General features: G+C 40.2%; 2 protein-coding genes and 1 pseudogene across 2 annotated transcripts; 1 reads left to right on the plus strand and 2 right to left on the minus strand.

Annotated features, from left to right (window-relative positions):
- The first annotated feature begins 158 nt into the window (after positions 1-158).
- On the plus strand, positions 159-22,449 carry Pdia3 (protein disulfide isomerase family A member 3). Its single transcript, XM_026390613.2, has 13 exons — positions 159-472; positions 7,173-7,251; positions 8,314-8,431; positions 12,571-12,678; positions 14,179-14,308; positions 17,584-17,700; positions 18,000-18,125; positions 18,721-18,903; positions 19,736-19,844; positions 20,378-20,506; positions 21,270-21,349; positions 21,744-21,801; positions 22,004-22,449. Exons 1-13 carry the CDS (start codon positions 306-308, stop codon positions 22,115-22,117), a joined length of 1,518 nt encoding a protein of 505 aa, XP_026246398.1. The 5' UTR covers positions 159-305; the 3' UTR covers positions 22,118-22,449.
- LOC113183507 (large ribosomal subunit protein eL24 pseudogene) lies at positions 6,238-6,686 on the minus strand (annotated as a pseudogene).
- Positions 22,450-24,162: 1,713 nt separating the features above from the next.
- Positions 24,163-26,766, minus strand: Ell3 (elongation factor for RNA polymerase II 3). Its single transcript, XM_026393131.1, has 11 exons — positions 26,635-26,766; positions 26,415-26,450; positions 25,953-26,065; positions 25,650-25,851; positions 25,480-25,559; positions 25,275-25,350; positions 25,008-25,179; positions 24,884-24,926; positions 24,617-24,788; positions 24,351-24,395; positions 24,163-24,273 (listed from the first exon to the last, which is right to left on the minus strand). Exons 1-11 carry the CDS (start codon positions 26,764-26,766, stop codon positions 24,163-24,165), a joined length of 1,182 nt encoding a protein of 393 aa, XP_026248916.1.
- Between the last annotated feature and the right edge of the window lie 1,175 nt (positions 26,767-27,941).

A 27,941-nucleotide genomic window follows, 5' to 3' on the forward strand; every position in this document is an offset into this window, starting at 1 on the left:
CCCCCAAGATCATGCCCGCCCCGGGCCCCGCCCCTGCCGCGGTGCTTGCAGCCTCGGCCCCGCCCCGCGCTCCAGCCACTCGGCAGTTACCAGCTGGTCCCGCCCGCTCGACGCAGACACCAGGAAGCCAATCAGCGACTGCCACACTGCGGCCCGAGCCGGGCTAGGGGGTTGGGACCTCCGGCTGCAGGTCCGCTTGGGCTAGACGCGCGACCACAGGCAGCCGGTGCGTGGTAGTCGGCTCGATCTCCGCAGCCCCCGCCGAGTCCCGACCCTCCCGGCCGCCCTCGCCTCACTTCGCCGCCATGCGCCTCCGCCGCCTAGCGCCGTTCCCGGGTGTGGCGCTTCTCCTAGCCGCGGCCCGCCTTGCTGCTGCCTCCGACGTGCTGGAACTCACGGACGCCAACTTCGAGAGTCGCATCTCCGACACGGGCTCTGCCGGCCTCATGCTCGTCGAGTTCTTCGCGCCCTGGTGAGGCCACTTTGCTGGGATGGGAGGGATGGCCGGCTGGGCCGGGGGCAGGGCGCGGAACGGTAGGGCCTACGCAGCGTCGGCGTCCTCCATCATTCCAGCGGGCCAGTTTGCAACCGGCCAGTTTCCTATCCCCGGGAAGCTGGAAGTGCTTTGTCGAAAGCGAAGAAGTGGCCGTGGATCGCCTGGGAACGAGACCCCGGAAGGAAAATCCGGAGGTGCCTCTCGCGCAGGGCCACATCCATACCTCCGCGCTCTTGCGGTACTTCCTATTTGCAGAGGGTTTAACCATCCCCTCCCCCTCCACTCGTATCTTCAGTCTTTAGGTGAGTCAGTGTAAAAGCTCTCCACTCTGCAGACGAGGCATCCCCAAGTCTGGTAGAGAAAGGACCGGTTCCGTAAGTGCAGAAGTCCTGGGCCCCAGGCTATTTCCTTTCTTCTAGCCCCCCGCCCCACGACTGTTGGTTTCTAGCCAAGGTCAATCAGTCAGTGGGGCTGCAGAATGGTCAGAAGTGCTTTCTTGAAGCAGGCAATTATTTTATCCATTTCATACAGTTTTTACATTAAACTCATCATTTATTTTTCAGCACTGGCAGAGGTCTCTGTCAAAAAGAAAGGCTGGATGAACAAGAATAATTTCCATCAGCATCTGACCAAATTATCGGTTTTAATTAGGATTTCTGAAATAGTAGCCAGTGTTAGAGAAATACTCCGGTTTCAGGGTGACTTAACCCCAATAAGAGTGTGGATTCCTTAGAGTAGATCTAAAATAAAAAATCTTACTTGAGGGTAAGGGAGAGCAAATAGAATTGCAGGCCCTGTCATCCTGAGTGGTGGTGGTGGTAACTTTCATATCCTTACCAGAGCAAACTAGAATTGTTTTAAAGCCCAGTGGATCCATGCCAATTACAGTACTTAATTTTTCCCCTCCTGGCACAATGACCCTTAGTTAAAGACTATTCAAAAGCATCAGAAATACAAAGTTAATGTGTAACATTTACTTGCTTCTGATTTTGGTCTTCACTCCTCCAGCTTGGCTGACTTTTTTCAGGGTTACACTCAAAAGTAAAGACCACCTGATTCAGAAGGGTGTGTTAGAGGTGTCCAATTATATTTTCAGCCTGTGACAAATTTTGTGTCCAGGGCATTCTTGTGGCTGACAGTACTGATCACATATTATAGATATTGTCTCTAGAACTCATGTTCTCCTTTAAAAATGTCTCTTCTTAATTATATAATCATGCTATTAAGTTTGAGAGGATGTCACTGGGTAGTTTTTTTAACTCTAGGGGTGGTATAACAGTTCAGGAATTGTTGGAGAATTGTGGGCCATCAGGCTATTAATTTAAAACAAAATTTTAAAATTTTCCAATTAAAGGCATTCTTTTCTACTTGAAAGTGTTGCACGTGCTTCCCTTAAAACTACATATCCCATAATGCACTAAACTATCCCAAGAATTGGAATGGATATCTGCTGTGGTGTCTGCTTTTAATTGGTTTAAAAGATAAGGTCATCCTCCACAATATCAGCAAGAAGGATCAGCTTTCTGAATGAGTGATTTGGAGTCAAGGAAGTCTTCTGTTGATAATGTCTTCATTTCCTCCTATTTTTATTTATTAATATATCAGCTGGAAATGTTTATTAAGATAAAATAAGGGATGGGGTTGTGGTTCAGTGTAGAGTACTTGTGTCTCATGTGTGAGGCACTGGGTTCGATTCTCAGCATCGCATATAAATTAAAATGATTAAAATAAAGGTCTATCAACAACTAAAAAAATTAAAAAGTAAAATAAGCCTATTGTGAGCAAGTTCTTTTTCTCTTTAGGTTTTCTTCCACTTTCATTTTACAAGTGAAAGTGAAAGATTTTGTTGAAGTTTTCTTCGTAAACTAAGGTTTCCATTATGAAGTTAGTCATGTATACATTTATAAGGATAGGATTATCTGAATTTTTCCAGGGAAAGGATAAATAATAGCCTTATTGAATGTAATAATTTTTAAAAATATATTGAGCAGTATTAATTTTAAATCCTGAACATCTACTTATGTTGTAGATTTTTGTGCTACCCTCTAAACTTTGGGAGGGGGTATACTGGAGATTGAACTCCAGACCATTCAATTAATGAGCCACATCCCCAGCTCTATTTTGTATTTTATTTAGAGACAGGGTCTCACTGAGTTGCTTAGCACTTCACTGTTTGCTGGGGCTGGCTTTGAACTGCTAATTCTCCTGCCTTGGCCTCCCAGTCTCCCGAGCCCTTAGGATTACAGGTGGATGCCACTGTACCCCACTCAGCTCCTCCAGACTTTTTAATCTCCCTGCAGTACTAGGGATGGAACCTAAGGCCTTGCTCGTGCTGAACTAGTGCTCTATCACTAAACCACATCTTCAACTAGCTCTACTATTTTCTAACACTAGTAATAAAAAATGATATTTAATATACAATGTTTCTAGAGTACAGAAAAGGATATGTGAGGCTGAGGATATAATTCCGTGGTGAAGCACTTGCCTGCCTAGCATGCATGAATTTTGATCCCGAGCCCTGGGAATAGGATTATATGGATAAAATAAAGTGAAATACATTTGTGTATGTGGCTGGGAATTGAACCTGGGTCCTCATGCACACTAAGCAAGTGCTCTACCACTGAACTACATACCCAGCCCTTTTTTATTTTAGGCAAGATCTCCTAAATTGCCTGGCCTGGCCTTGAACTTGTGATCCTCCTGCCTCAGCCTCTCAAGTATCTGGGATTACAGGTGTGCACCATCATCTGACCTTTATATTTGTTTTTATATATGCTTATTTCTTACTTGACCCAACCCCCAGTTAAACTTTTCAAAATTGATATTTATCTTATAAGTTACTCTTTCTTTCCGTGGACAACTAACCAGTTGATCCTTCAACCAGACTGGTGCTCCTATAGGGAAAGAACTAAATGGATTTTTCTATCAAATGTTAAAATAATAGCATCTGGCACATGACAGGCATGAAGTAATGATTGTCAGGTGAATATATGTTGGAATTCGTTATCATTGCCAGGTGCCATCCCTGGAAGTAGGTGGATTCTTTGTTTTAATATTGCCTAGAGATGAGTGGAAAAGATAGTGGTTAATCTTGACAGGTCTGTGTAATCCTAATTTTCCATAAATTCTACCTGATTTACATTCCTGTCAAATTGAAGAAGGCAATCTCAGTCAACCTCATGGGAATACCCTTTGTGCATTTGTTGAACTTAAGGATATTGCTGATGCTTAGAGCAGTGGCTTTTTGTCCCAACCTTGCAACTCCCACATACACCTGTTTTTTTTCCCTACATCCATGGGATTTCTCATTGTCAGTCATGCATAATTTTTTATTTTAATGTTCCATGAATATTTTTTGATATGCATGTAGGGTTGACACCAACTGGTCTAACCTAATAGCTATTTTGTATGATTTTTTCCCTCTTCATATGTTTGAAGAAGTTGAGGTGAAATTACTAACTCTATTGTTTTAGCCTTGACAATTACTACAATAGAAAGTCAATAGAAACCTCCCCTCTATCTCTATTTTCATTTCATTATTTACTGTGTGAAATATATTATCTTCTATTCTTTTATTTTTGGGACTAGGGATTGAACCCACGAGTGCTTAACCACTAAGCCACATCCTCAATCCCTTTTTATTTTTTTATTTTGAGACAGGGTCTCACTGAGTTGCTGAGCCTGGCCTTGAACATGAGATCCTACTGCCTCAGCCTCCCAAGTCCTTGGAATTATGTTTATGCGACCACGCCCAGCTAGGTGGCTCTACTCTTCCCTCTAATTTTTCCCTTCTTGTCAGTCCTATATGTTGCTTATTTGAAGATTAGAGGAATACAGAGGATATAGTAAATGACATACTTCAAATACATCAGGACTGATTGAGAGAGGAACCATTATGCCTCACTGAGAAAGAAATGCTGCCATTGAAAGTATTATATGAATGTAAGACACATCTCAATTTAAAAAAAATGCATCTGTAAAATACTGTGTAAGAAATAGCTTGGGACTGGGGAAATAGCTCAGTTGATAGAGTGCTTACCTATTCACAAGGCCCTGGGTTCAATCTCCAGCACTACCAAAAAAAGAGAGAGAGAGAGAAAGAAATATCATTTTTTTCTTAATATACTACTCTTTATACAATGCTGTACTGAAACTCAGTTGAGAAGACCACTCAGTCTAAAAACAAAGTCAGTACAGTTGAGACCCCCTGTGTACTTTTTCCCCGTCTAATGCTTCCCCTGTTCTGAATTTGGTGTTTATCATTTAGGCCTTTTATACTTTTAGTAAATATGTGATCCTAGAGCATGAAGTATTAACAATCTTTCTTTTCATCACTGTTCCTTTGCTTAAACTCTCCCATAATAGATTTTGAATAGGATTTCTGAAGATCTTGGAGAATATAAGCTCTTATAGTCCTTTGTCATAAACAGTTTTAGGAGTATAATATATCAGCTCATGTCTTTTCCCTAATTTTTCCTTCTGTTTTTTATTTTTGCTGTCTTGGGGAGATTACAGAACTTCTTAATGTTCTCAAAATGATCCCTATGCAACCCATGGGCTTTTGAAAAGATGATGTACAGCTGGTGCTTGTTGTGCACTCATAAGAATATATTATACCATTGCATGTACAGTGCACCTGTGGGACTTGTTAGGACTTTCTGGACCAGGTGCTTCTGGTGGCCCTCTTGGAAAAATAGTCTGGTTTACATGCTTTTATAGGTTCTCATGGACAGGTGAATCGTGTAACTAAAAATCAGGCTTGCCATCTTAAATATATCATTCTAATGCTATGTTGAAAGTCGGTTGACAAGAAGTAGGCTTCTGGTAAGCCAATAGAGTACCTATTAATATTATACCAGTGCCCTTTGGGCCCTGTTTTCCATTACCCCTCAAACTATGTTTCTGGTCAAAAAGAGTCATTGAAAATGGAGAAAAATCATTTGTTGCTGCATGCCCCATCCTCACCCCCTCTATTACTCCATTTAAATCAAGGACCTTTGTGCAAGCTAGGAAAGCATTCTACCCCTTTTTATTTTATTTTGAGACAGGGTCTTCCTAAGTTTCCCAGCTGGCCTCTAACTTGTAATCCTCTTGCTTCAGCCTCCTGAGTAGCTGGGATTATGGGCATGTTGTTTTCTTTTAAGTTGTCAATGGACTTTTATTTTATTTATTTTTTATGTGGTGCTGAGGATCAAACTCAATGCCTCCCCACATGCTAGGCAAGCGCTCTGCTACTGAGCCACAACCCCAGCCCGGCATGTTAGTTCTTAAAGATTCAATCACTTTATTAAGAACCAAAATGCTGGTTCCTAAGGGAAAATTGAATTATTGGTTTCATTTTAACCTCATTAGTTGGTCAAATAGGCTTGAAACCTTTCTGTCTTTAGTGTGAGGTATACTTCTTTTTTTTTTTTTTTAAAGCATTCAACCACACATCTTTATTGCCTTATTTTAACATTTCTCCAATTAAAAGGGTTACATCAGAAGGCATTATTCCTAAAATGAACTTTCATTTTATTTTGGTGCAGGAAATCAAACCCAGAGCATGTATATGCTAACCAAACACTCTACAATTTTGATCTATACCCCCAGCCCCAAGAAATGAATTTGAAATTGTCTTAAATTCTCAATTTTACCTAACACCTGTTACCATGTAGACCCAACATGCCTTTTTGGGAGCAAAAATTCAACACCATCTAAGTTATTAGACACATCTTTATTTTAAAATCTCATCTGCCAATTTAGTGTTTTCCACCAACTCAGGGAGCAGAAACCTTCACAGGTTTCACAATCTTTTGCTTAGGTGCTGCCTTTGTGGGAGCCTTAGCAACAGCCATTGCCGCCTTTTTAGATGCCTGCTTAGCCTTTTTTGCTCTCGTTGAGCCTTTCTAACTTCTGGTTTCTGATTCCTCTTGGCCATGATATCTGCAAGGGATGCACCAGTGATGGCCCTCTGAAATTTGACTGCCCGTTGGGTTCTCTTCTTTTGGATTTCTTCCAACTGGCCCTTTTTGTGCTTTCTTCTGTAGAGGACAGTCCAGTTTATCTGCCGAGGATTCCTCTTGGTTAGGAAAGCTGGCTCACATTTTGCATTAAGAAATTGGAAAACCTTTCCATCAGTCCTGGTGTAGCACCTCCCGTGTCCAGTGTATATCTTGTACCCGCTAAAACTGCGCAGCGCGACCTTCATGGCAGCGGCTATTGGGATAAAGGAAAGTGAGATACACTTCTGACTGTAGTTTCCAGAACTCTATTTTTGACCACCTTGGGGATTTAACCCAGGGACACGCTACCACTGAGCTACATCCCTAGCCCTGTTAAAACAGAGTTTTGCTAAGTTGCCCAAGCTGCCCTTGAAGTTGTGATTCTCTTGCTTCCCCGGTAGGGTTGTAGGTATGTACCACGGTGCCTGGCTCAATGTACTTTCACTTCAGAAAATAGATGCTGCCCTTGCACTGAGCCAGTGCTAAAGAGTCTACCTGGGCTTTACATAAGACCTTTATCTTCTGAGAACTCTGGTTTACATTAGCAATAATGATAACGTTTGGGTGTGATATTTTTGCTTTTGGAAGTATCTGATAGTTCAAAAATTGTGTTATAGTTTGAGATTCTTCCTAGAGAGACATTAAAAAATTGTAGCATTAAATTGAAAATGGCTTTTTTTACATTTATGTAGGTGTGGACATTGCAAAAGGCTTGCTCCTGAGTATGAAGCTGCAGCTACCAGATTAAAAGGAATAGTTCCACTAGCAAAGGTGAGTAAAGGAGGATTTTTTCCTTAGAGGACATAAAGTATTTTAAATAATAGTGTATACAATTAGCATTCACTTTCTCTACTCTTATGGTGCTAAGAAGGGTGAATATTAGTTTCTGGACAAATGCCTGGCTATTGTATAGTTTCAAAAAAATAAAAATGAGACTAAGGAAATTATTGGCATAAGAAATAAACTATAGGGCAGCTAGATATAGTGGCACACACTTGTAATCCCAGTTACTCGGAAGACTAAGGTAAGAGAATCACAAGTTTGAGGCCATCCTGGGCAACTTAAATAGATCTTATTTCAAAATAAAAAGGGCTAGAAATGTGAACCACCCCAGACTCAGTCCCTAGTACTGAAAAGAAAGAAAGAAACTATATGATAAATAGGAATTAGGAGCAAATATGGACAGTATAAGTACAATTATAAAGGTTAAAGGAAAATTATTGAGTAAATGAGTTGCTTAAACTGCCATATGGTATTCATAGTGAGTAGGCTATTGATGATATGTAAGCAATTAATCAAGTGTAAACTTGGTATTTGTTTTTTACAGTTAAAGTAATGCTTCATGAACTTGCCATTCTTCTGTAGTAAACTCACAGTTGTTCTACTCTAAAAGCTCATATTTTCTGCCAGTCTCAAATACATATTCATCTATAAGGCTGTTTCTGGAAATTGCTTTTAATCCTGAAACCAAGCAGCTTGCCATGGGGGGAAAAGTTTAATCACAATTTAATTTCTGCTTTGTGTGACTATGAAAGTGATTTTTTTTTTTTTTTTTTTTTTTGTTCCTCACCTGTTTTGAGGCAGAAAAAAAGGTAGAGGCCACTGCTTTAGACAACAGAGACTCCAAGGGCAAAATTTAAATAGTACTTTAAGTATTTTGTAGGAATCTAAACTATACCACATTAATTAATTATCAATACTTACTTCTTTACCAGCACTAGTCTGCCTTTAAGATCCAATGTTCTGTGGTATATATGCCAAGAATTGCTTAATATTCTAATGACTTGACCGTTCTAATATTTTGGGAATACAAGTATGTTTTTTAATCTTTAGGTTGATTGCACTGCCAACACAGAGACCTGTAATAAGTATGGGGTCAGTGGCTATCCAACCCTGAAGATATTTAGAGATGGTGAAGAAGCAGGTGCTTATGATGGGCCTAGGACTGCTGGTAAGGATCCTGGATTATATCCTGGAAACTGAATTTGTTAAATACCTTGTTTTTGATAGTAGAAACATGAGAACATGATTTTTTACATAATATACTTTCACTCTTAAAAATTCCTTTTTTAAGTAAGCACTTCTGTAGGTAACCCCCCCCCCCAAAAAAAAAACCTATCTGAATAGATTGAATAGATTCTGTGAGTACTGTAGAAGATACTTGAACTTGAGATATAAGGTCAGCTAGGCCTTTTTTCATTTGGTACCTATTTATTGGGTACCTACTTGATGCCAGATATTCTATATGTACTAGGTACTTGGTATTTGTAAACAAAACAAATAAGCTCCCTACTTTTGTGGTGCTTTACATTCTGGGAGTGATAAAGGGAAGAAAGCAAAAAACAAGTTCTAAAAATATATGAATGACCATCTCGTCTCACACCCATTAAGATTATTATTAAAAAAAAAAAAAAGATTGGGGGTGACGGGGTTGTGGCTTGGTGGTAAAGTACTTGCCTAGCAAGTGGGGCACTGGGTTCGATCCTCAGCACCACGTTAATTGATTGATTGATTGATTAATTAGTTAATTAATTAAAAAATAAAGATATTGTGTCCATCTACAACTATATATATACATGAGAGAGGGAGTATAGCTAACTGGTAGAATACTTGCTTAGAATGTGTGAGACCTGGTTGTACAACGGTGTGAATGTACCTAACGCCACAAAACTGTATACTTAAGAATGGTTAAGGTGGTGAAATTTATGTATATTATGTAACAGTTTAAGAAGTCAAGAATATGCGTAGATGGGATAAATTGAATTAGTGATGAGAGCATTAAAGGGAAAAAATAAAACCAGACTATGTGATAGTGATTGAGGATGGGAGAACTGCATAATAGGGTGGTCAGGGAAGAAACTTTTGAGCTGAAACCTGATAGGAAGGAGCCACCCATGAGAAGATCTCAGAGCTTTTTAAGCACAGGGAAAGCAGGTGCAAAGAGGCTATATAATACATGACTAAAATTTCTGGGTTGAAGACCCAGAAATACCATGTGGTCAGAATGTGATTAGCAAAGATGAGAGGTGAAGTTTGAGAGATTAAGTGGGAGCTCAATTCTGTAGAGTTCACAGTTAAGGAGAACAAAATAATCTTATATCATCAAATACAATTTCAGCTTGAGTTTATTACATAATTGTATGTATATTTTACCTTTTCATAATGAAAGGCTAAAGAAAGAAGTTTGGGGATTTTAGGAGATAGGGAATTTTATTCATATACAAACATGGACCCTAGCCACATGTTCACAGCACATGTCTATAATCCCAGCAATTTGGAAAGCTGTGTCAGAAGGATCACAAGTTCTAGGCCAGCCTCAGTTACATTATTGAGATCTTGTCTCAAAATAAAAAGAGCTGGAAGTGTGGTTCTATGGTGGAGAGCCTCCTGAGTTCAGTCCCCAGTAGAGGTGAGGGCGGTCATCAACCTCTTAATTCTCTGCATAGCACTGGTTACTGTCTGATTTTTTTTTTTAATTTATTTTTGGCACTGGAGATTGAACCCAAGAGTATTTTTACCACTGAGCTGCATCCCCACATCCCCAGCTCCGCTCCTTTTTTTTTTTTCTTTTCTTTTTTTTTTTTTGACAATGTCTTGCTAAATTACTGAGAATGTCACTAAATTGCTAATGATGCTGGGCTCAAACTTGTGATCTTCTGCCTCATGGTCTCAGGTCTCTGGGATTACAGATTTACAGCACCACACCTGGCTACTATCTGATTTTTTTTTTAATTGCATATTTATTTGGAGACTTACTATATTGTCAGGTCCAATAAAGCAGAACCTTTGATTTATTTACAGTTCTGTCCCCAGCACGTAGACTCTTCACATATAGCAGATACTTACTAACTCTTTGCTGAATGCTTGAATAAGTATTTTGGCCCAACTGAGATCACTTAATCAACACTTTATTTTTTTTTTTCCTCCATGGTGCTGGGGATTGAACCCAGGGCCTTATGCATGCAAGGCAAGCACTCTACCCAGCTATATCCCCAACACTCAAATTTTTAACATTCAGCTTTTACCAGTTTAATCAAAGGTATGGCTAATAGAGTTATTGATATATTTTTTTCAGAACTTGGTCAGTTCTTTTTTTTTTTTTTTTTTTTTTAAGAGAGAGAGAGAGAGAGAGAGAGAGAGAATTTTTAATATTTATTTTTTAGTTCTCGGCGGACACAACATCTTTGTTGGTATGTGGTGCTGAGGATCGAACCCGGGCTGCACGCATGCCAGGCGAGCGCGCTACCGCTTGAGCCACATCCCCAGCCCAGAACTTGGTCAGTTCTTAACTAACTGTAGATGGATCCAGCCACAGTGCTGCTAGGCAAATATTCTCACTTGGGCTTTAACATAGGGTTCTTAAACTGGAGAATGTCTCCACATCTAACCAGGAGGTCAGATGTTTGACTACTTATTTATAAAGTCTTTAGCCAAGAGGGATTGTTTTGTTCATGTGCACCTCTAAGAACCTTGCTCTTTGCTTCCTGCTTAAACTAATTACTCGGCACTCCCATTTTGCCTTCCAGAGAATTTTAGATGTTCAGTTTATTATAGTTCATGTTCTGATATACTGATGGCAACTACCTTGAGGATTAAATAATTCAATCCAATTTCAACTAATCTCTTGATAAAACCTGAGGGAAACTTTTTTGAAATATCTATAAATGGAAGAAGATGAGAGGAAAAAGTAATTAGAAGTACAGAACAGGCTCAGTCATGTTGAAAGAGTATCATGGAGGAGTAGCACATCTGGCCTATGTTTGTATTTGTAAATGGTTTCAGTGGACCCTAGGAGGAAGTGGAATAATGACCCTTTGGTCTGTCTGCTAAGGGTGTGTGTGGGTGTATGGATCTGTCTACTAGGGGTGTATGGGTGCAGGGGTGGGGGCGTGCCCCCACCCTTGTGTTTGTGGTGCTGGGGTCAAACCCAGCGCCTCAGGCATGCAAGGCAGATGCTCTAACACTAAGCTATATACACAACCTGTGTGTATGTTTTAATGTTTGTATTTAGATTTCAACATAAGCTAGCCAAGTCACTGCATTTTTTGCTTTGAAAATGTAAGGTTACAGGTGACTATGCATTGCTTGATAATATGGATTTGTCTGTTCATTTAAGTGGTAGGCACTAGAATTTATTTGATAGTATAAGTTAAAAATAATACGTGAATCTCTTTGGAGGACATTTTAACAACTATAAATACTTACACACTTTGACCCAGTTAATCCACTTACAGGAATTTGCCCTGCAAATATAGTCTTTTTTTTTTTTTTTTTTTTTTTTAGTACTGGGAATTGAACTCAGGGGCACTCAACCACCGAGCCATATCTCCAGCCCTATTTTGTATTTTCTTTAGAGAGACAGGGTCTCAGTGAGTTGCTTAGTGCCTCAGCCTTCAGAGCTGCTGGATATACAGGTGCGCACCACCATGCCCGGCCTCTACAAGGTTGTTTATCACAGAATCATGTGTAATAGCATGAGATTGGAAACAAATTTCCATTATTTGTAGCAGGGTAAATAAATTATAGTACATCCATTCTGTGAAACACAATGTAACTAATGAAAGGTTGAGGTAGCTCTTTATGTATTGATGTCAATTATGTCTAAACTGTGTTACATACAAACAAAAAAAATAAAGAATAGCTTATGTATATGCTGCCATTTTGAGAGAAAAAAAGAATAAATGTGTAATTGCTTATTTATGCATAAGGTGCTTGAAAGGGGCTGAGGATATAACCCAGAGGACAGCACTTGCCTACCATGTCTGAATTTGATCCCCAACACCACAAAAATAGATAGACAGATTGATTAAAAAATAAAGTGCTTGGTCCACTGAGTTTTGGCAAGTGAGTGCTGCTCTGATCACCACCATATACAACACATTCCCTGTGCTTCTGTTTTCTCATTAAAAAAAAAAAAGAAGAAAGAAAGAAAATTCAGAAGATTATGGAAGAAACTGGGTGACTAGGGACAAGGGTAGGGAAAAAAACTCCATTGTGTCCCCCTTTTATACATTTTGAATTGTATGAATAAATAATTGCCTTCTCAAAAATTACAAATAAATTGTACTTCTATAACTTTCATCTTCTAAGATGGAATTGTCAGCCACCTGAAGAAGCAGGCAGGACCCGCTTCAGTGCCTCTTAGGACTGAGGAAGAATTTAAGAAGTTCATTAGTGATAAAGATGCCTCTGTGGTGGGTAAGTAGCAAATATTTAATTATGCCACAAAATCATCAACTTGGTCCTAACTACTTGGGAGACTGAGGCAGGAGGATCACAAGTTTGAGGCCAGCCTTAGCAATGTAGCAAAATCTTGTTGCCAGATATAAAGGACTGGGAATGTAGGACAGTGATGGAGTACCCCTGGGTTCAGTCTCCATTACAGGTTAGAACAGGGGAGGAAATGTAAGGGCAGCTGAAAAGATGAATAGCTGATAGAATTGTATCATTACCATAACGTGGGAGAAAAAGCTTGTTTTGACTGGCTTTTTGAGAGGTGGCAGGGATTACAGTTCTTACTATGTTGCCCATTCTGCCCTGAAACCCCAATACTTTTGCCTCAGTCCCCAATCAGAGTAGCTGGTATTACAAGGTGCTTAGCATCCCACTTCTTAAACTCTGAGATTTAACTCTTATGTAGGTAGGTATGACTGAAAATAAGGTTTTAAGGAAAGGGGAAATAAATAACTCATGTATGCTATTTTCACAATAATAGGGGAGTTAAAATTTTAAGATGCAGATTACTAGGATTTGTCATATATGTTCACGGCCATCTTAGAGAGATCTCATGGTGCACAGGAAGCCAAAGAGAAAAGAGAAACTGGTCTTGCTCTTATTTTTAAATATGACATATGATACATTTTGCTGAAAACTAAAATATGTATACAATGTGTTTGTGCTTCTCTTGATCTCCTATTACTGTAATAAAATAACTTTCTGATTTATCATTTAAATTTGAGTAAAAGTCAAGCCATTTTATCTGGGTTTTACCATTTATCTGAATAAGGAGATAACAATAAGTAGGCATTTATTAGATTTTTATGTTTCAATCACTTTTCTAGACTTAAGTTTTAAAGGTAAGACATAGAAAGGAAAAATAAGTGTTTTATTTTGACATCATTTTCTAATCTAATCCTTCTGATACCTGATATTGTTCCAGAAAAATTAAGCAATTTGCTCAGATTTATTCAATTTGGAAAAGTAGAATGAAGACTTGTACCCTGACAAATCCTTTCCCTGGGCTCTCAAAAATGTTTCTTTATAGGGTGGGGGAAAAATTCTCATGCTGAATATTGTATCATATATCCATCACAAAGCAGACCTGGTTCTTTTTTTATATATATATATTTTTTTAGATGTTGGTGGACCTTTATTTTTTTCATTTATTTATATGCAATGCTAGGAATCAAACCCAGGGCTTCACACATGCTAGGCAGGTGCTGTACCACTAAGCCACAACTCCAGCCCCAGACCCGGTTCTTTTCACTTTGCTTATCTGTAGTAGAATGAATGCTTTGAAAATTGGAATTTCAGTCTTGGGCTGGGCATGTGCAGTGGTACAGCACTTGCCTAGAGTGTGCCAGGCCTTTGGCTTCAGTCCCCAACACCACAAAAATGAATAAACAAGCAAATAAATAATCTTGAATATCTCTCAGCACTTAACTATTTTTTTTTTTCTGTTTGACATTTTATATGCAGGTTTTTTCAAGGATTTATTCAGTGAAGCGCACTCTGAGTTCCTAAAAGCAGCCAACAACTTGAGAGATAACTACCGATTTGCACACACCAATGTTGAATCTCTGGTGAAGGAGTATGATGATAATGGAGAGTAAGTGACTGAGTTGAACGCCTTAGTAACTAGTGATGTCTGTTTCCAGAAGTTTTGTTAAGCACTTGCTAGGCATTAAGCTAAATGCTAGAAACTTATTATTGCTTCTAAAAGGCATCTGAAGACTCTATAAACAAATATATATAAATGTAAGTGTATGGATGGGGATGTAGCTTAGTGGTAGAATGCTTGCCTAATGGGTGCAAGGTTCAGTTCTCAGCACCATACACACAAAAAGAAAGTGTGAGTGATATATGTGTTAGGATAGAAAATGTCTACAGAGTGTGTTGGGAGTACAGAGGAGGGGAATGGTATCAGAAAAAGCTTCTTAGAGGAGGTGACTGTTTTATATATTTTTTTAAATTATAGATGGACCTTTATTTTGTTTGTTTATATGTGGTACTGAGAATCAAACCCAGTGCCTCACATATGCTAGGCAAATGCTCTGCCATTGAGCCACAACCCAACCCAAAGGAGGTGACTCTTGAAGGATGAGATTTTCAAAGCAGGTTATGGTGGTTGGGATGAAGATTATTCTTTTTTTTTTTTTTTTTTTTTAGTAGCAGCGGGGATATGAGATGACCTCAGCATGTTGGAACCTGCAGGATTACTAGGGTATTGTTTGTGAACCAGATCATAGTGAAACAAAGTTGGAGAGGTTAACTGAGAGCAAATTATGGACCTTAAATGCTATACAGAAGAGTTTAGATTTTTATCTTAGATATCTGAGAACCATTGAAAGGGTTTTGAGTTGGGAAGTAATGTGGTTAATTTTTTGTTTAAGTAGAGAAGTTACTGGGACCCACATAGTAGTGGTTTGAAAGGGGAATAGGGCAAAACAAGGAGAATCTAAACTGAGACAGTATTAGTGGCAATGGAAAGAAAGAGATAGTATAAAAAAATGTAAACAAGCTGGGCATAGAGGCTCATGCCCATAATCTCAGACTCTGGAGGCTTAGACAGGAGAATAACAGGTTCAAAGCCAGCCTCAGTTTAGCAAGGCCCTAAGCAACTTAGGCTTTGTCTCAAAATAAAAAGGGCTGGGCATGTAGCTCAGTGGTTAAGTTCACTGGGTTCAATCCCTGGTGGAAGGGGGGGCAGAGGGAACAAGGCAGAGGATGTAAACAATAGTATTCAATCATAACCATGTGTGAAAAGAGAACATCCAAAGTCTAAATTTCTAACAAATTGTATGACTGGACCAATAGTCATCATCAGGTTGGGAAACAAACGAATTTGGAAGGAACCATAATGAGATCTGTTAAGGTTACTGTGAGTTTGAGAAGCATGTAAGTTATCCAGATGGTGAGAACCCAGTGGATAGTTGGATAAATAAGAGTAGAATCCAAGAAAAGTGTCCCTCACCCCTATGCTGGTGATTGAACCCAGGGCTCTGTAAATGGCTAGGCAAGCACTCTGTCACTGAGCTATATTCCCATTCCTTCAGAAAAGTTTTTGAGATAAAAATCTGTTGGTCAATCACATGTTAAATGATTATAACCATGGCAATAAATAGATCACTCAGTGGGAATATAAAGTAAAATGTGTGTCAAGGGCTAATGTTAACTTATAGAATAGAAAGCACACAAATAAGTAATTTGCCTGGATTCTCACAGTTACTAAGAGGCAGAACTAAATTTGAATAAGAAAGTCTGGTTACAGATAGGTAGGTTTGATCACTAGTCTCTACTACCTCTTCACTAAAGAGACACCAGGTATACATGCTTGGGGAGCTACTTATAGCTTATTATCTAGCACACACAGGTCAGCCTGTTAACTTTTGATTTGCTAATTGTGGCTGTTTCTCTCACTTGCCATCTAAACTTGTCTAATAGCCTCACATCAGAGGTTTTACTAAGAAGACCTTAAAGGAAAGGCTTCTTGAGTTCCCCATGTGTGTGACAAGACTATAACATCATCTTGTTTAGAATTACTTGTTTTTGAGAATAAGTACTCTGAAAATGATAGCCATGCTTTAAAAAAAAGAAAAGAAAATCCCTTTTCACAGTTTTGCTCAGCATTGTTTGTATTAGGTTCTTGTTTGCCGTGTAGTTTTCCTGTGTCCTGTGAAAATACCTGTGTTTTAATTGACATAAAATTAGGTAACGATTAATATTGGAAGAACAAGTGGGTTGGGATATAAAAAATATATTTTGGAAGAATGAGAAAAGGATATAAGGATTTACAGATGCCAAGATGTAGCCAAAAACAAGTGATGAAATTGTATGAGGGTGTATGGTGGTATGGGGAGGAGGAATAAACAAGAAACTAGAGGCCGGATGTCAGTAATTAAGGTAGTCATGTTTTCTCATGTGTCACAATGGATTCAGGAAACCTTGGCTGAATATGTGATACCGACAAGAGAGAAAATTTTTGCTCGGGAGGCTGAGACATAAACATTGCAAGTTCAAAGCCAGCCTCAACAATTTAATAACACCGTGTCCCAAAATAAAAAGAGCTAGGGATGTAGCTCATGTTTAAGTGCCCCTGGGTTCAATCCTGGGTACCAAAAAAAAAAAAAGAAAAGAAAAAGAAAATTTTCTAAATCTGATTTAACTGGAAGGACTCTTAAAGGTATTTAATGAAGTCTTTTCTTACAAGGTGAAAGGTTAGTTTCCAGTAGGAGCAAGTTCTGCTTTATGCTTACATATTGGGCTTTGAGATAAACTGGGTTCTCTTTCTGTTTTTCAACATTTGGAAATCAATTATCCATTCTGACTCCCTTTTGAGCTGATTAAAAAAAAAAAAAACTAAAAGTAGAATTAAATTGACTCTTTGGTCCAAGGTCATTGAAATTAGTGGTTGAGCTAATATTAGAACCAAAGTTCTCCAATTTTCCAATCCAAGGTTTATTAAACCCTTATACACAATTATTACACTCAGGATCAAGGAGATTAGTCATCTCTATATTGATGAGAAGGTCATGTTGCCAAGTCTGTGGTCCCAGAAAAGAGGGGGTTTTGTTTGTTTTTCTTGGTACTAGGGATTGATCTCAGAATAACCACTGAGCTGTAACTCCAAACCTTTTTATTTTGAGGCAGGGTCTTTCTAAGTTTGCTTAGGGCCTCACTAAGTTGTTGGATCTGGCTTTGAATCTGCAGTCCTGCCTCAGCCTCCTCCAAGTTGCTATGATTACAGATGTGCACCACTATGCCCAGTTCCAAAAAGAATTATTTTGTCTTTAGTGAAAGTAGATAGTCTGAACTTTAAATGAAAGTTAGAAGACAGGTCCTCTGCTGCTTATCGTATAAGGTGTTTGTTCATTTGTTTTTAAGGGGCATCACCTTATTTCGTCCTCCACATCTTACTAACAAGTTTGAGGACAAAAGTGTGGCATATACAGATCAGAAATTGACTAGCAGCAAGATTAAGAAGTTTATCCAGGAAAACATGTGAGTACCTCTTTATACCTTATCTGAAATTTCTTTGCTTCACATTAGTTGTTTACTCCAGTTATTAAGCAGAGCCTTGTTTGGCTTAAATAGCCTACTCAAGGAACTATAATAGTTCAAGTATATAGTAAAGTGATCATCTGTAGGCCCTAGAACTTTTATTGTGGTCCTGTACAGTATATTGCTCAGTATTGTCCTGATGTTGAAAATGACCTTCCTTTATAAATGATGTAATTATTTTGTGATTAATTTTATAATATAGCTATAAATTGTCAATGTTTTTAATTATTTTATTTCAGTTTTGGTATCTGTCCTCATATGACAGAAGATAATAAAGATTTGATACAAGGCAAGGACTTACTTATGGCTTACTATGATGTGGACTATGAAAAGAATGCTAAAGGTTCTAACTACTGGAGGAACAGGTAATAAGAATCATGTTTATCCCTTTGTAAACAAGTTTATCAAATGTATTAGCAATTCCTTCTAATTGTCTTATTACCATGTGATGTAAGAGCAGATAAGAATTGGAACATTTAGGTCCAAAAACTGTATGTGAAGCCATAAGAACAGATAACATAAACCATTTCCAAAATTGTTGAGCATGTCTTCCATAGGTGTTCCCTTTACTTTGTGATGCTGTGACTCTAAACTTTAAAGTAAAAGGTGTAAATTTGATGTAAAATGCACTTAATTAAAACACCACTACTATTCTTTGTGCATTTTACCCTTAGAAATTTTCTTTTCAAATCAGTCTTTAGGCTTGCAATAGATTTTACAGTTATATAATGAAGTAAGATTGAGTGAGAATGGACCAGTTCGTGGGGTACCACCAATTTGGCAGTGAAGTTCAGTTTTAAGACATTGAAGTATACCATAATCCTGTGTTACTGCATAGGAACACAAGTTCAGGTTAATTTCAGGGGGTTGCCTAGACTATAGAACCTGGTCTTTGCTTTCTAACCTCAAAAATGCTTTACCTAGCATAATCTTAGCAAAAATATCTCTTGTTTCTCACAGAGTAATGATGGTGGCAAAGAAATTCCTGGATGCTGGACACAAACTCAACTGTGCTGTAGCTAGCCGTAAAACCTTTAGCCATGAATTGTCTGATTTTGGCTTGGAGAGCACTACTGGAGAAGTTCCTGTTGTTGCTATCAGAACTGCAAAAGGGGAGAAGTTTGTCATGCAGGAGGAATTCTCGTGAGTTGCTAGTTAGCATAGGTTCAGGATTTGATTCTGTAAGGAAATTGTTATAGCCTTTTATACTACCAAGAATTTGTAAAGCACAACATTGGGATGTAAAAGATAGGTCTTCTAGTGAAGGCCTATGACTGTCAATTTTCATTTATAGTTACTTTAAGGATCATGATTCTAAATGATTTCTGAAAACTAACAAAAGGATGACAGGTTGGAATATATGATTGTACTTCTTTAGAAGTAGTAAATAGAGAAAATTGGAGAACCTCTTTGAGAGTGATATAACTTCAAGTCATCCCCCTTTCAGCTCTAGCAGAATGTGTTTTCTTCTAGGAATATGACATGAGCCTTAATACCTCAGACCAATTTTTACCTTTAGAGACAGGGTGAGGCTGGCTTTGAACTTGTGGTTCTCCTGTCTCAGCATCCCCAGATGCTGGGATTACAGGCATGTACCACCATGCCTGGCCAGTTTTTACCTTCACTTTTGACACTTTGAAGGATTAACAGAAGAGAGAAATCTTTATTTTGAGTCAACTTGTATTACAAGATACGTAATGGCACTGTTTTCAACAGCAACAAAATCAGATCTCAGTCTCTTATAAAAGAGACAGTACTTCTTCCTTTTGAAATTCCTCATCCACAGAGAACACATTGGAAATAAAATGAGTTGATTTCTTTCTTATTCAGTCTAATTCCACATGTTGAGAAGTAGAGTCCTCTCCTTTATTTTAGCTGTGAAACTGAAGTTAAAATATGTAAAAACTATTCAGAGAAATTGCTTTTAATCTTGTGATGGGAGTTAACAAACATGACCCTGTCTTTCTAATTTCAGGCGAGATGGCAAGGCTCTAGAGAGGTTTCTTCAAGATTACTTTGATGGCAACCTGAAGAGATATCTGAAGTCTGAGCCTATCCCAGAGAGCAATGATGGGCCTGTAAAGGTGCGCTACTCACAACCTCACCATTCCTATTAGCAGTTGCCTCCTCATTTCTTTATTCTAAAAATGCTGAGTCTGAACGGAGACCTTGCTGGATATATTTTTGTTTTTGTCCTCACCTCCCTAAGTCAAAAACAAATACTGGCAGAGCTCGTAACATTAATTAGGGACAGAAGTTTAAAACCATAGAATTTTCTGATGGAATTTGTATCTGGGCTTGGTTACTCTTTGAGATAGATCAAGATAATCCTTAGGAATAGTTCTGTAGCATTGAAATTATTTTAAGGAATGGTTAGGTAGTAATTATATTTCCTTTGGCTTCTTGAACATAGTTGGATAGGTGATAGACATGAGAATGAGTTGGTTAATGGGAAATGGAGATAACCTTAGCCTGTAAATGAGATTTGGTTTCCATGACTGATTTTCATTGCTATTGAATCCGTATTTGAGAGGAATTGGGTCCAGAAACACATAAACCTTTTGTATTTATTCTTCACTTCACCATACAACTAGAGAATCTTCTGTGTGTTTTCCAGGTAGTAGTAGCAGAGAATTTTGATGAAATAGTGAATAATGAAAATAAAGATGTGCTGATTGAATTTTATGCCCCTTGGTGTGGTCACTGTAAGAATCTGGAACCCAAGTATAAAGAACTTGGAGAGAAGGTAAGTCTGCTTCCTATTCTGAAGATTAGAATTAGAGTGGAAAATTGATGTAAATATTCCTAAGTACTGGTAGAGTTTGACCCCACCCCCTTTAACTCACTTTCTCTTGACTGCCCCCTAGTGTGTATAGTCTGTGTAGTGCTTCAGAGACCTACTTTAATTCTTCCACTCTTCAGACTCAACCTAGATTATAGATAAAAATATGTAGGTGCTTCTGAATTTTTATAATGGCTTATATGAACCCATATATTGCTTTATTTTAAAATGCTTGGATCAGCCCTTGTTATGGCTTATTCAGGCCAAGTAAATTTAAAGGTGTCTGTATATATGTGGGGCTTTCTTTTTTAGATAAGCCTCACTATGTTGCCCAGGCTCGCCTTGAACTTGTGATCTTCCTGACTCAGCCTCCCAGGAGGCTGACATTATAGGTGTGTACCACTAAGCCCAGCTTTATGTGGTCTTAATATGTAGGAACCAAAAGAAGAAAGGAAAGCTGGAAGATTGAGTACTATTTGTAAGCATCACCACTCTTCCCGTCTGAGCAGCAACTTGTCCAGGTGCTTGAAGACAAGAGATTGTTTTAAATCCTGAATTGATGAAATGTGCCTCAGTCACTGAAAACTTGAAACTTAAAGGTCCATCCTTTTCTAGGCTAAGGGTGTAGCTCAGTGGTAGAGCTCCTACCTAACATGTAGGAAGGCTTAGGTTTGATCCCCAGCACTGAAAAAATAAAAAAATTAAGGTTTAACCTTTTTATTAACAGCTCAGCAAAGACCCAAATATTGTCATAGCCAAGATGGATGCCACAGCCAATGATGTGCCTTCTCCATATGAAGTCAGAGGGTAAGTATACTAAAAAGTTTAAAATTAATACAAGAGACAGGGTCTTTCTAAGTTGCTTGGGGTTGCTCTGAACTTGTGATCCTCCTGCTTCAGCCTCCCAAGCATCTGGGATACCTGTTCCTTCTTAGCTTAGTGATCTGTAGTGTGGGCCCATCGCCAGAAATTTTGTGAGTTCTGGGTTTAGTTAAGATGTAATTTAGGGGCTGGAGTTGAGTTCAGCCTAGCATGTGTGAGGCACTGGGTTCAATCCTTGGCACCACATAAAAATAAATATATTTTTTTAAAAATATATATATTTGAAACCATAAAGAGAAGTGATTCCCAGAAACTTGAGGAATTATAGATTTAACTTGAGAACCAGAAATTGGTAAACTCTTCTGTGTTCTTTCCCCAGTTTTCCTACTATCTACTTCTCTCCAGCCAGCAAGAAGCAAAGTCCAAAGAAATATGAAGTAAGTGCATTGTCCCATCCTCCCCTTATATACATACATACACACACACACACACACACACACACACACACACACACGTGCATATCCAGTTCTTTAATTGGATCTTTTTAACTGGTAATTCTTTCAACATTCATGACAATACATATAAGAATCCAGAATTCTTTAAAAGGTTAAATTTTCAGAGTAATCTTTCTGTTTTTAGGGTGGCCGTGAATTAAATGATTTTATTAGCTATCTACAGCGAGAAGCTACAAATCCCCCTATAATTCAAGAAGAAAAACCCAAGAAGAAGAAGAAGGCACAGGAAGATCTCTAAAGCAGCAGCCAAATATACCACTTTGTAAAAGGACTCTTCTACCAGAGATGGGAAAACCATTGGGGAGGACTGGGATCCATATGGGATTATTACCTCTCGGGGCTGAGAGGACAGAATGGATATAATCTGAATCCTGTTAAATTTTCTCTAAACTGTTTCTTAGCTGCACTGTTTATGGAAATACCAGGACCAGTTTGTGTTTGGTTTTGGGAAAAATTATTTGTGTTGGGAAGAATGTTATGGGGGTGGGGGGATTTGAGTTGGGGGGTTATTTTCTAATTTTTTTTGTACATTTGGAACAGTGACAATAAATGAGCCCCCTTTAAAGTGTTGTTTTTCCCGTGGAATTAAGAATCAAGTTTCTTTAGACTGTTACTGTCCAGTAAAGCTTTCCCCAGTGATGGTAACATTTTGTAATCTTCATTGTCCAATACATGCAGCTATGGAGCATTTGAAATATGGCTAGGAACTACCTTTTTAATTTTAATTCACTTAGCCACATAGTGGCATTGCCAGACATGGTGGCACATGCCTATAATCCCGGCAACTCAGGAGGATTGCAAGTTCAATTCCAGTCTGGGCAACCTAGTGAGACCTTGTCTTAAGATAAATAAATAAAAAGGGATGAGGCTGAAGCTTAGTGGTAGAGACCCCTGGGTTCAATCCCCAGTACCCAAAACAAAACAAAACAAAAAAGCCATCACAGTGGCTATACACAGTTGCTATAGCTATAGAATAATTGATTGGGTCCAGAGTTCTCATCTCTAAATCACTCTAAATTTCTCTATTCCTACATGTTTATTGCCTGGTGGTTAGATGTAATTTCTCAATTTGAAAATGAGTTGATTAGAAAAGGTAAAGGGTCTTTCCTGTTGGGCTGTTTCTGGCCCAGACTATTTGCCGAGAAATGCCCTACATGGGTGTGGCACCAGGTTGGAGTTGTATCCAAGTTGTTTCGGGAATTGCTGACACTATTGGGTGTGGTCCATTAACTTCACTCTCCAGTGGAACTAGGGAAAGCAATATCACTCTTGTGACTGTAAGTTATCCTATAAACCCCTTTGTTCACAAAAGGAGAACTTTCTTACTGTAATCTCTAGTTCAACTATAAGATGGATTTGGTAAAGCCTTACAGCAAAATACACATGGATCATGCATAGTAAAGATATTGGGGTTGGGGATATAGCTAAGTGGTGGAACATTTGATGTGGCCTGGGTTTAATCCTTATCAATGCAAAGAATAATTTTTTAAAAAACACATCTAAACCGTAATCTTAAGAGATTTTAATTCATAACATCTGAGCCAGGGGCTGGGGATCTAATTGTTTAGAGAGCACCTGAAGCAGTTAGAGGTAAAGGGTAAGAATCACTGCTTTGGAGAATAAGGAAAATATAAAAACTTGTACAGGGGCTGGGGTTGTAGCTTATCGGTAAAGTGCTTGCCTAGCACGTGCAGGGTGCTGGTTTTGATCCTCAGCACCACATTAAAAAAAAAAAAAAAGTATTGTGTCCAACTGCAACTAAAACAAAAAAATAAATAAAACTTGTACAAAAACACAGAAGCAAGATTTTAGCCATGTTTATAAAAGAATTTACTTTCAGTACATGGGTAATACCCAAGCCCTTTCCCATTATATCCAGGGGTGCTATAACTTTCCTTAGCTCTTACCAAAACTTGTTCTTTCCTTTGGGGAGCTATGAGGCTAGATTTACTTATTGAGTTTGTCAAGTATCTTCAAAGTTTCTTATCCTAGAAATGATGTAATTTCTCAATTTGAAAATGAGTTGATTGAACTAAAGAAGACAAACCTCTGCTACTTTTCTAGTCTCCTGGGCACAGCTGAGGGGGTCTTAGCAGTGGGCCCACAACCTAAAAATTTCAAATATGACAACAATAAAAATCCTCAAGAACCTAGAACAGCAGCTCTCTACTTGCCACCATGGCCTCAACTGGTCAGCAAAAGAAAAGCAGATAGTTACACACTAGTTTATAGCTGCTTTGTCCATATCAGTGGACAGAGGGTCAAGAAGCCTGCTTGACAGCTTCAGCTGCCCCTGTTCTTTTCCTCAAACTCCAGGATGAGACCTTTAATGTGGGACAATTTCTGATGCAGGTACTCACAGCGATGCTTCTCGTCTCTATAACCTGGGTACCGCTGCAGAGAAAAAGCATTCTTGTCAAAAACTAAAAACAGTTCTACCTTCTTGCTTTTGTTCTCAGAACTTGTCTTACCTTTCTGAATTTTTTATACTCCTGGACTATCTTATCTTCCAGCACCTGAAACAGAAAATACTATCACTGAGTTCAACATTAAAAGGAAGAAAAATAAAATCAGGAAAGTAACCTCCCTTCTCATTCCACCAAATGATATAAATGTTTTTCTTCCAAAACAGGTTTGCCTGTCACTTTTCTTAGTCACTGAACAAACAGGCTTATGGATGATTAGCAATAGGTAACGGCCATTAAAGCTGGAAAGCCAGCCTGGGTCCAGTCCTTACTTTGTGTTCTGGAGTTCCTTGCTGAACTCTCTTGATCTCTGCTCCCAGCTCTATGAATCTTTGGCTTGCGGCCCCAACACGGGCATGGAGGATGCGGTATTCAGCATAATCTCTCTCAAAGTCCTGCTCATAGGCCTGTTGCTGCTCTGTACTTTGGATGGCCCTGTATTGCCTGTCAGGAGAGTTATCGCCTTCAATTTCATTCAAAAGCTCCTGACTTCCAGGGAGCTTATATGTATAGGCTTGATGAAATTGGAAATTACTCACAGGAGGTAATCTGGCACCTCTTCAGGGCTTGGGGATTCAGAGTCTGGGAAGGAAGCAAGAAAACAAAAGTGACTATAGATCTTTTTTCCACTGTGGCATTTTTACCCTCCTGTCATTAATTCACCTGCTTGAACTAAGGGACTGTGCTCCAACCTAGGGTCTATGTCTTCTTCTTTATCTTCTTGTTCCCAATCTTCTTCCTGACTGGACAGCTCTTGTAGGGGACCTGAAGCTAGAGGCAGAGCTCTGAGCCTCTTTTCTTCTAATTCTTCAGTAGCTTCTGAAGCTGGACGTTTCTGTGGAGAAAACAGCAAACCAGGAGATTCCTATTTTGGCTTCTCAATTTTAAAATTTCAGTGGTTTCTGAAAAGTCCTTGCCATTACACATTACCTTGTGCTGACACTTCCGGCTAGTGGAGGAAGGCAATGCCTGATCCAACTCTCTGTTTGGAAGATGGGTCTGCTTCCTAAGATATTTGAAGAGAAAATGGGAGAGATGAAGACCAGGGTAGGACCTGGGTCCAGATCTTTTACAGCATTTAAGGGTGGAGATTAGACCAGGGCTTCCCATGTTAGTCCCACCCTGTGCCAGGTACCTCACTTCCCACTGTGCCATGTGCTCCCTTGAGGATCCTGGCATTGACTGTCCTTGATTGCTTGCCAGTGGATCTGACACCTGGCAGGGAAAGTGGCAGGAGCACTTGACTCCCTCAGCTTCAGGCTTTGCCCCACCTTATCACAAATCCCTTCAGTTTTCTAACCTCACCTCTTCTAGTGCCACCTGTGTCTGTGACACTACATCTCCTTCAAAATAGTCTCCCGTGTTCTGCCAGTTCTCAGAATCTCTGGCATCTTCAGTTAGGTTGTGTTCCTGAACCACTGATGGGGCTGGGATGGAATCCATAGCTGCCCAAATAGTGAGGCGCTCCCTGAGTGGGCCCAGGCAGTGGAGGCAGTTAAGCCCAGATCTGAAAAGAAGTGGTGAGAAAAAACAACAAGGTGGAGAGTTTTTAAGCACCTTTTCGCATTCCCTTCCCTACTTCCTGCAAATTCTTACCTGCAGCCTTACCTGCCTAAACGTTGGCACACAAGGTCCAAGCCACCGCCAGCGCCCTCCTGGCCACATTGGGACACTATGAAAGAGAAGAGGCAGGACCAACCAGGGCCTGGGAGTCTCAGATACTGGGGTGGAAAAAAGAATAAGCTCCATGAAGTCAACCCCTCCCCTCCCGCCCACGCCACTCCTCCTGGAGCCAGCCTAAGACTGAAGATGGGTCCCACGGGGCTCGTTAGCACGCCAGGTGCAGCTGAGCCTGAGTTCCCCAAGATACTGAGAAGACACAGTGTCCCCAACCACAGCCTCCTGGGACCACAAACCCAGCAGCCCCCTTGTTTCCACTTAGGGTTCAGTTCTCCAAACTTCCTCAGACCGTGACCATTCTCAGCCTCCTGCCCTGACCTCACCTTATTGAAGCCCACTTTTGTGCCCCCTCATCCCGACCTCACTCACACACCCTGGGCCCGCACTTACCCCTCGGTGGCCTTGGAAAGCAATCACTGGCCGTACCTGCAGGGAGAGCACAGACGCGAGCTGAGCGAAGGTAAGACGGCGGTTTCACTTGGAGAGGTAGGGAGCATGGAGCTTGCGGAAAACTGCTCCCCTTCCCCAAGTCCCTGCTCCAGTGTGGCCGATTGAGACCTGAAGTCCCGAAGGTAGGGGTACGGAAGAAAGAGCCAGGAGCCGGCCTCACCTGTTGCCGCTGACACTCTCGCAGTGCCCGAAGCGCAGCGTCGTTGAGCCTGAGCAGTAGGAGGCTGGTCCGGGCAGCAGGGGAGAAGCAAAGCCGAAGCTTCCCATTCAAATGTTCCTGAGGTCCCTCCATGGAGGCGAGGTCGAGCCCAAGTAGAACGAGGTCCACAAGCGAGAGCTACCACTGCCACCTCCGTTGTGCAGAGCTAGGCGGGCACGCCAGGTATCTCAGGTCTGCCCCGCCTTCCGCCAGAACCCCCCTCCCTCCCCAACCCAGCCGAGTGGGCGGTGCCTTGATCTCCTGGGGACCCCAATCCCCATGGTTTCCTCTTACATTGATCTAGGCCTTACTGGAGCTTTCAGAAAGGCTAGTCAGTTCTGGGGAGAGTCTGGGGCCAGATGCGGTCTGACCTCTCTTCCAGAATTCTCAATTTCTCCAGCCACCCTGAACTCAGAGTTGCGGTCTCTTAAGTGAAAACTGAACTTGCAACCCCTTGAGGCTTTCAGCCACAGAGCGGGAAAGATAGTTTGGTTGGTAGGCGGGTTCAACCATTGTTGTCCTCACGTAGAGAGCGTCAGAAACCCAGGAGCCGAAGTGGGAACTGGTGCGGGGCTTTTGCTTTTTCCAGCCTGCTGTTGCTGATCCGAAGCCACTTTCTACTGCAGGCCAGAGAAGCTATAAGGCCCAATGGGAGTAGTGATAGCGATGAAGCCTGGCTGTCATAGGCTGGAGCGCCGCATCGGTGGGCGGGGATGTGGGGCGTGGGTGGTGGCAGGAGAGTTGCAAGGCAAAGGAGAACCTGAACTCAGTCCCTCTGTCACCTCTTGGCCTAAACACACTTGAGAGGGGTCAGGTCAACTGGCTCATTCCTTCCGGAAGTGCCTTGAAGTTGCCAGGCATTTTGGAGATGCAGATTCTGGTGCAGTGAGACACCAGGATCAATCTCAGGCTAGCCCTCCAGTTGTCCCTATTTGGTGTCCCATGAGCCATGATGTTGTCCTTTTTCCTAACAAGAATCTGTTAAATCCCTGGACCTTCATAATTCCAGGTGACCTTAATGCTCTCCACCTCAAATCAAATCACCTATACATCAGGTAAAAACTCAGTAAACCTAGCCACTGGGAAGGCTGAGTTCAAGGTTAGCCTGGCAACTTAGCAAGACCCTGTCTCAAAATATAAAATTAAAAGGGCTAGGACATAGCAGTGGTAGAGTAACCCATGTATAGTGTATGTAAATTATACCTCAATAAAGTTGATCTTTAAATTTGTGCAATAAACTACCAACTCCAACCACAAAAACATTTACC

Source organism: Urocitellus parryii, chromosome 6 (assembly GCF_045843805.1).
Source record: "Urocitellus parryii isolate mUroPar1 chromosome 6, mUroPar1.hap1, whole genome shotgun sequence".
NCBI lineage: Eukaryota > Metazoa > Chordata > Mammalia > Rodentia > Sciuridae > Urocitellus > Urocitellus parryii.

Coding starts and splice junctions, on each gene's coding strand:
- Pdia3 (XM_026390613.2), top strand. CDS start 306: ATGCGCCTCCGCCGCCTAGCGCCGTTCCCGGGTGTGGCGCTTCTCCTA. Junction 14,309..17,583: donor GAGTATGATGATAATGGAGA/GTAAGTGACTGA, acceptor TTTGTTTTTAAG/GGGCATCACCTTATTTCGTC. Junction 21,802..22,003: donor AAAGTCCAAAGAAATATGAA/GTAAGTGCATTG, acceptor TTCTGTTTTTAG/GGTGGCCGTGAATTAAATGA.
- Ell3 (XM_026393131.1), bottom strand. CDS start 26,766: ATGGAGGGACCTCAGGAACATTTGAATGGGAAGCTTCGGCTTTGCTTC. Junction 25,852..25,952: donor GTGTGCCAACGTTTAGGCAG/GTAAGGCTGCAG, acceptor ACTTCTTTTCAG/ATCTGGGCTTAACTGCCTCC. Junction 25,560..25,649: donor CACAGGTGGCACTAGAAGAG/GTGAGGTTAGAA, acceptor TTTCCCTGCCAG/GTGTCAGATCCACTGGCAAG.